This window comes from Rhinichthys klamathensis, unplaced genomic scaffold (genome assembly GCF_029890125.1).
Source record: "Rhinichthys klamathensis goyatoka isolate OS25496 unplaced genomic scaffold, OSU_Roscu_1.1 h1tg000665l_1, whole genome shotgun sequence".
In the NCBI taxonomy this organism is placed as follows: Eukaryota; Metazoa; Chordata; class Actinopteri; order Cypriniformes; family Leuciscidae; genus Rhinichthys; species Rhinichthys klamathensis.
This window is the reverse complement of record NW_026607104.1, coordinates 452,017-465,146: the sequence shown is the minus strand read 5'-3', so window position 1 is coordinate 465,146 and position 13,130 is coordinate 452,017. Positions and strand designations below refer to the sequence as shown.

Sequence of the window (13,130 nt, the reverse complement as noted above, 5' to 3'; positions counted from 1 at the left end):
TCAGCATCTAGACAATGAGCAGTGAGTGGGCGGAGCCATGAGCCATAGGGAGGAGCCAGAGGAGGCAGGTCCCAGAGGTCCTCCCCCTCATCGCAGCAAGCAGCCCAATGGGACTCCTCTCGAGGGAGGTCGCCCCAGATGGAGGCCATGCCAGCTGCACAATCCCGATGCAGAAAGCCAAGGCCACCACCATCATCACCATCAACAAGCCAACCAGCACCCACCTGGATCTAGCCAAGCTCCACCACGCCACCGTAGGCGGCATGTTCCCGGTCAAGCACAGCGCAGGCGGACTGAGAGCGGAGACACAGAAGTTAGAGCTGGCCAACAGCCCAAGCTGGGGGCGTCAAGACATCGTCGGGGTGGAGAGAGACTCCATCAGCACAGATACAGACAACAGCACAAAGAAGAAGAACAACAGGTGGCCAAAACTCCCCCAAAAGAACAAGCTTCAGAAGCATTATCTCCAGAAGATTCCTCTCAAGAACTGCTAACTCCATCTTCTCAGGATGAACCAATCACTGATAGACTGGATGGAAACAGTCCAGATCTCTCCCATTCATCTGACACACAGATTGATCGTGATACAGATCCAGAACAGCCAGAGTCTTCAATGGAACAGTTAGAGGAGAAAGTTCAATGTGAAGAATCAAAGTTTGGCGAAGAGGAATTGGTGAAAGAGAACAAAGAGGAAGAGGACTATTCCAGGGAAACTCATGAACAAGACTATGTTCCACCTAAGATTACTTCAAAATGTCGCCCTGAAAGTAAAAGAACCAGTCCGCTAAGAGTAGATGTTCCACCGTTCGTCACATCTCCTCACAAAAGGATGAACAAACCTTTTTTTCAGTCTCCAAGAACCTTCCCCGAGACTCTTCGAAACTACAACTCTGATCCCAAGTCATACCCTACTCATTTTAACACCAGTTACGCTCGTACAAACAAGAATAAAGGGTTTGATAGTCCCATGTCCCATGTTGTGGACCACCAAGATGATCTCTCAGACTCTAGTCCTGAAGCCTGCACTGATTCTTACCCTCAACTAAGCCCAGATTCTCACCCTGAAGAGACTTCACCAGAATATCAGACAGAATCATCCCAATGCAACCTAACAGATCCTAATCCAGCCCTTGAGGGGCCTCCGATGTACGAGAGGAACCAGAGCATGACCATGGACGAGTCTGATGACCAGTGCGACCCACAGGAAGACATGGGTCAGCTCAGTTCAGTGGGCTCCAGGCTGCACCACTATGATGAACAGTCAGGAGATGAAGCCGAAAGCTCAGGGAGAAGCAGAGCCCAGGTCAGGAAGATATCAAGCTTGACTAGCCTATCACTGGACGTTCACCCCCAAGAGGAGACATCAGAAAATACTCAGCTTTCACCTGATCTGCAGGTTGAAGTAGGGGAAAGACCTGATAAGTCATTCACTTCAGCCCAAGATGAAATAACAGAGTCTTGCAGAGCTACAGGAGATGCTGTCTCTTTGGCCATCAAGGATATTAAGGAAGCTATCGAGGAGGTGAAGACCAAGACTGTGCGTTCGCCCTACACTCCTGACAAGATCACAGAGCCCGTGTGGGTGATGAGGCAGGACGTGAGCCCTGTTGAGGACAACCTTCCTCAGATTCACTCATATCCACAGTCACCATGTCAGCTATCGCAGTCTTCTCCACTGTATGCGGTGAGTGAGTTTTCCTGCATAATTAACACAACTCCTTATGATGAAGTTCCTTATGAAACTTTATTTTAATGTACCCCTTTTATGCTATTTTAAAGGCTTTCTCCTACAATGCTTTTTGACCTTGAATGCATGTAAACCTACTTTAATTTCTCATAATATACATCGCAGCATCACCTCTTTTCTCACAGTGTCTGAAACGGTTCGGTCAAGGATTCGGTCTCTCTAAAAGACTCCTTTCCACGAGCCTACTCTGCTCTGATTGGTCAGATGGCCCAGTCTGTTGTGATTGGTCTACTCTGCTCTGATTGGTCAGATAGCCCAGTCTGTTGTGATTGGTCTACTCTGCTCTGATTGGTCAGATGGCCCAGTCTGTTGTGTTTGGTCTACTCTGCTCTGATTGGTCAGATGGCTCAGTCTGTTGTGATTGGTCTACTCTGCTCTGATTGGTCAGATGGCCCAGTCTGTTGTGATTGGTCTACTCTACTCTGATTGGTCTGATGACCCAGTCTGTTGTGATTTGTTTACTCTGCTCTAATTGGTCAGATGGCTCAGTCTGTTGTGATTGGCCTGCTCTGCTCTAATTGGTCAGATGGCCCAGTCTGTTGTGATTGGTCTACTCTGCTCTGATTGGTCAGATGGCCCAGTCTGTTGTGATTGGTCTACTCTGCTCTGATTGGTCTGATGACCCAGTCTGTTGTGATTTGTTTACTCTGCTCTGATTGGTCAGATGGCCCAGTCTGTTGTGAATTGTTTACTCTGCTCTAATTGGTCAGATGGTCCAGTCTGTTGTGATTGGTCTACTCTGCTCTGATTGGTCAGATGGCCCAGTCTGTTGTGATTGGTCTACCCCTTACAGAGCGTGTCGGAAACCAAACCGTACCTGAATTTCAGCTCCAGAAAACAGCGTCTTCTCCATGTCAACAACACGAACCAAAGTCGTCCATGCCTCAGCTACTCATTTTTTGAGGGTCGAAATAGACGTTGTTAGTGAGCAGCCAATGTAGACGTAGGCTGGCATTATGCAAATATGTTACAAACCTAAGTAAGTCTTAAAGTAAGACTGGAATTACTGACGACTCGTTTCAGGCAGTTCAGAATCGCTTCTTTCTTTTAGGAGACAAAAACTCATGAAAGGCAATATCCGAAAAAGCACAATAGGTTCATTTTATAAAAGGCCACAATTAGGCATTTTTTGCAGAATAACGGCAACATTTTTACCATTTGTATTCTATAAGCATGGACAGTAAAGTAAAAGAATGGCAAATATTGGATAGAAATATTTCAATGCCAGACTTGCATGGAAAACCTGCACATGACAGGGCATTGTAAAATTGTAAAAGTCATGAAAATGTATACTAAAATTTATATTGCAATTACACTTTTTAATAATGCTTGGATTTTTAACAAAAAATTCAACAGCTAAAAGTTTCATTTTCAGAAGTGCAGTCTCTATAAAATAATCTTTAATAATCTTTATACAGTAATCATGAATGCCTGGAACAATATATTTACACAGAAATAATATATTTACACAGAGATGTTAAAACAGAACAAGTGTGGTGATAATGCCACTTCTGATATTTAATAGCAGTGTTTTTTTTACAGGCTCCAGTTCCAGATGCTGAGCTTCCTTTGGGAGCAGAATCCTCTGGAGTCCATCATCAGGACCAGGATCTTGACATCAGTCCCTGTGTGTCATGTCAAGAGGTGAATTATTCTGTTTGACTCGCAGCTGATACATTTATGATTTATTCTTATACTTATTCCTTAAGCTTTTACTGTAATTATAACAATACTGTGTTTTTTTGGTTTGCAGCCTAGGAGAAATTTGGCCTCTTTCCCTACATATGTTGATGGTACGTTTAAGGAAACCACACTCTTATGATACGTGTCAAATAAGACTCATAAGGAATTTATTATCCTGCATTATCTTGTTAGATTGTAAGCCATTTGAATTTAAGGCTTGTGTCCCATGAAGCTTGTCAAGAATGTGTCCGGGATATATTTCACTTTTTTATTTTGTTTAAAAACACATTGGCCACAATTATTGGCACCCAAGATAACAGCTCTGAGTTTTCTCCTATAAGCCTGATGAGTTTGGAGAACACCTGACGAGATCAGAGATCATTCCTCCATACAGAATCTCTCCAGATCCTCCAGATTCCCAGATCCATGTTGGCGCTTCTCCTCTTCAGTTCAGCCCACTCACTGCCTATAGGGTTCAGCTCAGGGACTGGGGTAGTCACGGCAGAAGCTTCATTTTGTGCTCTGTGACACATTTTTGAGTTGATTTTGATGTTTGTTTTGGACCATTGTCCTGATAGAAGACCCAACCACGGTCCATTATAAGATTTTTAGCCGAGGCCGTCGGGTTTTTTTTATCTGTTGGTATTTGCTAGAATCCATCAGAGATGTAAAGTCCAGGTTCAGAAAGTAAAAGTCCTCCTCAGTATTTTGTTCCAATCACCTGGATTTGCTAATTAGCACAGTTCTTCATCCAGGAGATAGAACTAATTAGTGAAAACAGCTGTCTGAGTTCATGGGACTTTTACTTTCTGACCCCTGGACTTTACACCTCTGGAATCCATGATACCATGTATCTGAACAAGAAGTCCAGGACCTCCAGCAAAAAATAGGCCCTGAACATTAAAGATCCAGCCGTGTATTCAACCGAGGACATGGAGTACTTTTTATCCCTGTGTGACCCAAACCCATCTGGTGGGTTTGCTGCCAAAAAGCTATGTTTTTAGTTTGTTCTGACCATAGAATCTGGTCCCGTTTAAAGTTAGGCTTTCTGTCCCCAAGACTCAAGTAATCTCTGCAATTCTCCATCTGTGATCCTTGTAGAGTCTTTGGCCACTCAAACTCTCCTCTTCGCTGTGCATTAGGACGATATAGACACACGTCCTCTTCCTGGCAGATTCGTAACATCTTTAGTTGATTGGAACTTCTTAATTATTGCCCTTATGGTGGAAATGGGGATTTTCAATGCTTTAGCTATTTCTTACAGCCACTTTCTATTTTGTGAAGCTCAACAATCTTTTGCTGCACATCAGAACTATATTCTTTGGTTTTACTCATTGTGATGGATGATTAAGGGGATTTGGCCTTTGTGTTTCCTCATATTTACACTCAACATAAAGGCATAGCTAGACAACTTCATGTTCCTAGTCACCCTGGTGTGCTAAAAAATGTAAAAATGAATGGGAATGTACTTCAGAGATATTTTACTTATACAAATTTCTAGGTGTGCCAATAATTGTGGCCAACGTGTTTTGGAGAAAAGCAATATGCAGATTATATTTTACAGCCATCTTTGATCATATTTACCAGGGGTGCCAATAATTCTGACCAACTATATAGACATATTGATAAAAACAACAACTATTAAAAACTACTAAAAAACACTACAATTATTAAAACTTTTATTAAAATTAAAAATAAAAACGGAAAAATATAAAAACTAATTCAAATGATTAATAACTATAATAGTATCTCAATAATACTAAAATAACTCTGATTAATACAGACATGTTTTAAATCATTTTTAACACACTTACATTAATTTTTTTGTGTGCATATTTAAGATTTGCATTTTGACATTATTTTCATGACAATTAAGCTCATCTCTCCTCAGTTTTCATTACCACTATGCAAAAAAAAATAAAAAAAAATAATTGTAAAGTATTTTTTCAACATATTTGTAATTCTTTTATTATTATTTAAGTTAAAAATAAATGATATTAAAAATAAATAAACTGACTGGACAGGATGATTTTCATTACAGTATACCAGAACTGAGCTTCCAATGACAATTAAACACAAAAATAAAACATTGAGAGCATTTACCGTGATGCGAATCCTAAAATAATGCATCGCATCAGGTTCAATGTTCTGCTATCCCTATGGTCTGCCTGTTTCCACAGTTCCTGGCCCATGTGACCCTGAGGATTTGATTGACGGCATCATTTTTGCCGCAAACTACCTGGGCTCCACCCAGCTGCTGTCAGAGAGAACGCCCACGAAGAGCGCGCGCATGCAGCAAGCCCAGGAGGCCATGAGCCGCGTCCGGGTGAGAACACACACCCAGACACACACACACACACACAGAGCAGGTGCTGTTTCCTCTGCTGGACGCTCCTGGCTGTGCTCAAACATGCACACACCAATACTTCACTCAATCGCTAATATACTGATTCATCTAAGGTTATGTGAGGTTATGGGTGGAAAACATGTCACAAGCATCTCTGAATATCTAGCCTCTTAACAAACAAATGTGAGTGACAGGTAGTTGATTCTGAGAGTCAGTTTTTGTCTCAGGGCCCGCTGATGTCATTCTGATCAGAGCTGAAATTTTGATAGTGTTTCCCAAAAACCTTCAGCCTATCACAATACCATAAGATCCCACGCATTTGGGCGTATCCATCATTTCCACACCAATGGCATTGCGTCTGAGCTGCCCCACCATGCCCTTTTATGTTTGTAGGCTTTATTTTAACCGTTCTGTTTTCATTTGTCCCTTGCTGAGCAGACAGCCCAGACACAGGCCAAAATCAGAAATAAGGTACGGTGTTTGTTCCTGTGGACATGCAGGCCTTTAGTAAGATTGGTTCCTGCAGTATCATGTATTTTTTGCTGTTCTTTTTCATTTGTCTTGTATCAAAATGTGTTGTTTGACAGGCTTTTATATGAATACAAGAACCAAGGGATTGAAATCTAACAGCATCTGTGATGGTGGACTAGAGAGTGGTGTATTTGCTAGTCCAGGAAGTGACTAATAACAGTTTTTCTTGGCTTACGGTATCAGCAGGGCACTGAGAGTGGGCCGCCGTCCAGCACAGAAGTGGACCTCTTTATATCAACGCAGAGGATCAAGGTGCTCAGCGCTTTCACACAGGTGCAGAACACGCTCTGAATCTCTTTCATGCTGGTTTCACTTTGAATTTGTTGTGTGCTAGACAGACATGTGACAATAGGCGTACAGTCTGGTCCTCTTTGCTGCTTATTCTGGCCAAGAACTGTTTACACGTGACCATGTTTTATAATTTAAAACGGAAAACATTTTTGGCCGTCATTTTGGGGCCCTGAAAACGCAACATTTTTAAAAGGGTTTTCAAAGTGCACGTTTTTCAAAACGATACAATTATCGTCTCCATGTAAACTGCAAAAACGTGAATTTGTGAAAACGGTGACGTCAGGCGTAGTACGTGTTCAGTCAAAAAAAACTTTACGTTTTTAGGACATTGTTGTCGTTTAAATGTGAAATTAGATCGTCTGAGCGACATATAAAGTTTGTTTTTACATTTAGGGATGGGTAAAAGTTGCAAATGTCAAGTTGTTAAATCCTGTCAATTTAATCATCACATGTATGAATTGCATGATTTAAATTAATCTCTTCTAAAAATTAACATGTTTTTAATTTCTCTACAAAAATTTATTTTGGTATTTTTGTTGGAGCATTAAGTAAAAAAACTCTGGGTGATATGACTGTCTTAATATCACAATGAAGAGAAAAGCCTAAATAAAATTATAAGAATTAAATAAATAAAATTAAATAAAAGAATAAAATTCTAATCATTTTAAATACTAAATATTTTTTTGTTGAACTATTATGTTTAACTATTTTTTTTACATTTCTAAAAACTAAAGAAAAAGTTTCATTAAATGACTGAAAGTCAAATTCAATGTCATGTGGTGCAACCAACTTGCAGAAACAAACATAAAACAGGAAGTGACATCAAAGAGAGGACCTGTCAACATCAGTCAGGGCTCGTTCACACAGAACGCGTTTTTGCGTTGAAAGTTGAACTTCTTTTCACTTGAGCGCCGTGTTTTTAGAACACAATGTCGCGCGAGACGCTGCAAAAGACGCCAGACTTAAGCCCAACGGTTATACATGTCCGTCTAGTGCGTTTACATGGAGAAACAATGGAAAGGTAGCGCATTGGAATGGGAAAATGTGTTCTGTGTGAACTAAGTCTCTTAAAATATCAGATATTTGGACCTTTTCATGTAAGGTTATTTCAGGTTGTAAAATGTCATGTGGTGTGACATGGCACTTTTTTTCATTTGTTGTGGACACAAATGCATACAGCAGTTACAGGAATAAACCTCATTAGTTGTGATCAAATGTTCAGAAACACAGACTGACCTGTAGCATCCTCGTCTTGGCAGGACACCATGATGGACCATCCGCTGAGGACCATCTCCTACATAGCCGACATCGGGAACATGGTTGTGCTGATGGCTCGTGGGAAGATGATTCGCTCTCAGAGCGCACAGGAGAACCTGGACACGGCAGAGACGCAACACACAAACCCAGCACGAGACGACCAGCGCCAGTACAAGATGATCTGCCATGTGTTTGAATCAGAAGATGTGAGTGTTTCAGCTGTTACACCACGTCCTCCATGGAAAGCTGCAAATCTGTTGATGTTTCTTGTATCGCTTGGTTCTTTCTCTGTGTCAGGCTCAGCTGATCGCTCAGTCCATCGGCCAGGCCTTCAGCGTTGCGTATCAGGAGTTTTTGAGAGCCAATGGCATTGATCCAGAAGACCTGAGCCAGAGAGAGTACAGCGACCTGCTCAACACTCAGGACATGTACAACGACGACCTCATTCACTTCTCCAAGTCTGAAAACTGCAGAGATGTGAGTTGACCAGTGGCCATAAAGTGACAGTAGTTGAGCTATATTTCTTTTTTTTCCAATGGACAGTTATTTCAAATGTGTGTGTTCAGCCCTGCAAAGTACCGATGGTTATTTATCGCTGCTAAGCCAAACACTGCAACTAAATTGTTTCAACCCTGTTGCAGTAAGTTTGAAATTCATAAACTTAAATTCATAGATAATGAGTCTCTTATTAAATCATACATATAAAATATCAATTAGATTTCTGTTGAGTTCTACACAAAACATGTGCAAAGACCATTCAGGGTTGAATATCAATTCTATAAGATAGGAATATCACACTATACCACATTACTTGGAGTCATTATTTTTGCCAGAAATGTATATATATGAGTTGAAATATTAAGCTTTGAAAAAATGTAAAAGGTCAATTTCACCATAATAATATAGAAAAACACCTTGATTGAAACATGAGAGAAATACTTGATATAACACCAGGAATAGCCAGGAAACCATTATTTTAAAAGTGGGAAGTGTATATGGCACAACAGAAATTAGAGACAAAACCAGATTCTACACAATACGCAAACAATTATTTTAGAGGAAAAAAGTGTTGCCAATGCATGATATTTTATTTTCAACAAAAACAAAATGTAGTTAGAATTGGACTTTTTTCGATGGTACCAATTGAGACGAGCAAATTGGATGATATTCCAAAGAATAAAGAAATGAATTTTGTCATGGACACTTAACAGAGCTAAACTATAAAATAAAATGCCTTCTGATTTGACCTGTAATCCTGTAATAATGAATGGTGTGTCAGGTGTACATCGAGAAGCAGAAGGGTGAGATGCTGGGTGTGGTGATCGTGGAGTCGGGCTGGGGCTCCATCCTCCCCACGGTCATCATCGCCAGCCTGATGCACAGCGGACCCGCAGCCAAGTCCGGGAGACTCAACATCGGAGATCAGATCATGACCGTCAACGGCACCAGTCTGGTCGGACTGCCGCTCTCCACATGTCAGAGCATCATTAAAGTAGGACCAATGAGATTTGTTGTGTTTTCTGTATTTCTGATCTGACAACAAACATTTGAGCTTTTAGACTCTACACAAGTCAAGTCATCTTCATTTATATAGGTCAGGTCATCTTCATTTATATAGCGCTTTTAACAATGGAGATTGTTTCAAAGCAGCTTTACAGAGATAAACATACAATTTACGGTAACAGAGATTGTTGACACACACTGATCCCAAGGGAGTTTCATGTTAGCATGTTGCTAAGCTAATTGCTCAAATCTGTAATAATCATAAAAATACATAACAGAAATGTTGGGTAATTTTAATAGAATATAAACAGACTATTGTTTTTAAGTACCGGTAAGTTAAACTTAAAGTCCCCCTGTTTTGAAAATCCAGCTTTTAATGTTGTTTATATGTTTATGTGGTGTTTTAAATATGCTTTAAGACAAACCATGTGTAAATTCATAAGTCGACAGCATTGCTGAGTATTTCCTCCTTAAAACTGCAGTGAACCAAAGACAGTCTCAAAAACACGGTTTGAAATCGCTGGTGTTTCTGACGTCACAAACTACCTTGTAACCAATCAGATCAAAGTGTGATCGTCAACCAGTGGATCTCTGAGCTGGAGTGAGTGAGTGGAGGCGGGGCTCATTTGCATATTCATAGAACCGCATATACTAAATGAGGCAAGGGTGTAGAGTTACATTGAGCGTTATCTATTGACAATGTTCCCTCAAAGTTATGAACTAATATTCTTCCAGTAACATTAATAATTGAAATGTATCTGGTCGAATAATGTTCTCAAAACATTAGCACAAAAATGCTATTTATACATCATTCATGCAAAAATATTTTAGTTGGACGTCAGTCTATTTTTTTGTTGTTTTTTAAAACGTTCCCATAATACTTGCAAAATGATCAAATAGAGAAAACATTCCCTTAATGCCTCACGGCAAAATAATGTGCTTTGATTAGTGTGGTCTACCTGTCCTGTGTTCAGGGGCTGAAGGCTCAGTCCAGGATAAAGATGAACATCGTCCGGTGTCCCCCTGTGACCATGGTGCTCATCCGCAGACCAGACCTCCGCTATCAGTTGGGTTTCAGTGTACAGAATGGCATTGTGGGTATTAACATCAAAACATTGGTCAGGTTTTACGGTGTTTTCTAGGTAGCAGCTGCTAACAGAGTGATGTTTGGTTGTCAGATTTGCAGCCTCATGCGAGGGGGGATCGCAGAGAGAGGAGGGGTCCGCGTGGGCCATCGCATCATCGAGATCAACGCTCAGAGCGTCGTGGCCACACCTCACGAGAAGATCGTCCACATCCTGTCCAACGCTGTGGGAGAGGTAAGGAGTGTCCTCCGTCAACTACGGTTGTATTCTGGTGCCTATTCATTAAACAATTGCTTTTATAGCTTAAAACTGTTATCACATACCTTGCAAGGTTTCCCAAAGATTAACACGGCAACAAAAGTCTAGTAAGGTTTTGAACAAAAAAAAATCCCTCCTCCGCCAAGCAGTTAATCCACAGCGACATGCATGAATGTTGCTATAATGTGTGAGACAGACACACACACACACTAGATGTCGCAGTAATACCATGCTGAAGGTCTGAAGACTCTCAACTGTGTGGTTACATAACCAATTATAATCAAGAACAGGAAGTGTCCGTTTTTATAACATGTTTTGATACTTTTGTCTGGCTAATTTTGTCATGAGACAAAATGTAGCATAATGCTGCCATCAAGGCAACGTCTTTTTCAGAGACAACCCTGCTTATTTCAGCGATCTGCACGTGTTACAACAGTGTGGCTTCAGTTCATAGTAAAAGAGTTCAGGCACTAGACTTGGGCAGTCCACACCTGCCTCCAATTGAAAATGTGTGGTGGATCATGAAGCAAAAAATACAACAACAGAGACCCCAGACTGTTGAGTACGTAAGGTGTTAGCATTATAACATGTAAGTGTAACTGTAATTCAATGCTGCAACTAAGACTACATGATGCCTTTAAAAGCAACAGGCGAACAAATGAAACATTCACTTAAACGGCAGCATGTTTCGTGGCGGCATGTGAGCGCACAGCCAGACTCTCAGATATGCTCAGATGCTCTGTTTACAGTGCTGTGTCTGGGAGCGCAGCAGAGGCGAGTACTGAAAACACGGAGTGGAGTTTAATTTACATGGACTGGATTTGAGGAAGCAGAAGCGTGGAAGTCAAGGCTGTGGCTAAAATGCGGAGTGGAGTTTATTTTATTAGTGCATTCCTCAAGTGGAATGGATTTGACAGACGGCGCTCTGAAAAGTGAACAGACATATGTGTTGAATTAGAGATGGTAAAAGTGAGTGGGTCCAGTATCATTGGGTTAATGAAGGCTCTCCCAGTGCATCACACTCTGCTGCGTATGAGAGAGCCTATGATGAGCCTGTTCACCGTCGAAAGAGCCTACAATGGGCTCGCGGGCGTCTAAACTGGACCTCGCCGCAGTGGAAGAAGGGCGCCTGGTCCAATGAGTCCCTTTTCTTTTGCATCACATGGACGGCCGTGTACGTGACGCCGTTCACCTGAGGAAGTGATGCAGGATCACTGTGGGACGACGAGCCGCTGGAGGGAGTGTGATGCTCTGGACAATGGCCTGCTGGGAAACCCTGGGTCCGGCCGTTCATGTGGACGTCAGTTGTCACTTGTCACGAGTCTTGCTTCATTTACATTCACATAACCACTCCCATGGCCTCATGGGATAGTGAAGTGTCCATCATACCGACACTTCAGAATCTCAGCTGAAGTAGTAGATCATCCGTGTACTTTTCGCCTGCTGTTTTACGAACACTGAGTTGGGACACACTACAGTACGTGGCTCACATACTGGTTTTCACCTGCTGTAGTATGGCGTATTCTGACCCGTTTACACCTTTCAAGTTAGCATGTTGCTGAGCTAACGGCTCAATACTGTTACACAAGACTCGTCACTCGTATTGTTCTGAATGGGGAAAAGTGCAACACTCACTCAAAATGGAGGAATGTTGTCAGATTTATGCAATTTAAATATGAAATTTAATCGTAAGCTTGGTGGACAGTTTTGGAGAATTTGATGTTTCCTCGTTCAAAAAGATAGTAGCTGCACTCACATGACTGAAATAGCCGAGTGAAATAACATGTCTTAAAGGGACTTTGTTAATACTCTTATAATAAAAATTGAAAGCGTGTCACATGAATGGTTATCCAGTGAAGGTGAATACTGTAATCATGTGTCCCTCAGATCCACATGAAGACTATGCCTGCCGCCATGTACCGCCTGCTCACGGCCCAGGAACAGCCCGTCTACATCTGAAGCTCATCACCTTTACACACGCTGACCCAGACTTCTTATTTATTGAGATATTAATATAACTGTTTACAGATTGATTTTACTGGATGTATGTATTTATTCTTCATAAACCACAGCGTTCCAGCAGCATCTGACCTGCCTTAATCTCTACATGATCACTCCACTGTTCAAACGTACCAAAGAGAGCTGAGCGGCCCGACACACACTATCAGAGATCAATGCACTGAGCACAGGGACACACTCCTGATTTACTGAGCTGTACTGTTGTCATCAATAAACTAAAAGTAAAGGTACACAATATTTGTCACATTTTCTATAGAATGTTTTCTAGCACATTCGGTAAGGTTTTTTTGAAAGAGGTCTCTTCTGCTCACCAAAAGCTACATTTATTTGATCAAAAATACAATAAATATAATGTAATACTGTGAACTACTATTAGAATTCAAAAGAAATAACTGTTTTCTATGTGAAT

General features: G+C 41.3%; 1 protein-coding gene across 4 annotated transcripts; it reads left to right on the top strand.

Moving 5' to 3' along the window:
- apba1b (amyloid beta (A4) precursor protein-binding, family A, member 1b) lies at window positions 1-12,740 on the top strand. 4 transcript variants are annotated; one of them, XM_056241723.1, is made up of 12 exons: window positions 1-1,684; window positions 3,290-3,391; window positions 3,501-3,540; window positions 5,611-5,756; window positions 6,216-6,248; window positions 6,495-6,581; window positions 7,859-8,062; window positions 8,154-8,333; window positions 9,136-9,348; window positions 10,334-10,453; window positions 10,538-10,678; window positions 12,590-12,740. In XM_056241723.1, the coding sequence occupies exons 1-12, from the start codon at window positions 38-40 to the stop codon at window positions 12,659-12,661; spliced, it is 2,985 nt and encodes a 994-aa protein (XP_056097698.1). In that variant the 5' UTR covers window positions 1-37; the 3' UTR covers window positions 12,662-12,740. The 4 variants fall into 4 exon arrangements, with proteins under 4 accessions (XP_056097698.1, XP_056097697.1, XP_056097701.1 ...); XM_056241722.1 differs by having other exon boundaries at window positions 6,492-6,581; XM_056241726.1 differs by lacking the exon at window positions 6,216-6,248.
- The last annotated feature ends 390 nt before the right edge of the window (window positions 12,741-13,130 follow it).

What these genes read in the sequence shown, in the direction of transcription:
- apba1b (XM_056241722.1), top strand. Translation starts at nt 38, where the DNA reads ATGAGCCATAGGGAGGAGCCAGAGGAGGCAGGTCCCAGAGGTCCTCCC. An exon ending in TGCTCAGCGCTTTCACACAG is followed by an intron (nt 6,582 to 7,858) that starts GTGCAGAACACG and finishes TCGTCTTGGCAG; the next exon opens with GACACCATGATGGACCATCC. An exon ending in TGTCCAACGCTGTGGGAGAG is followed by an intron (nt 10,679 to 12,589) that starts GTAAGGAGTGTC and finishes TGTGTCCCTCAG; the next exon opens with ATCCACATGAAGACTATGCC.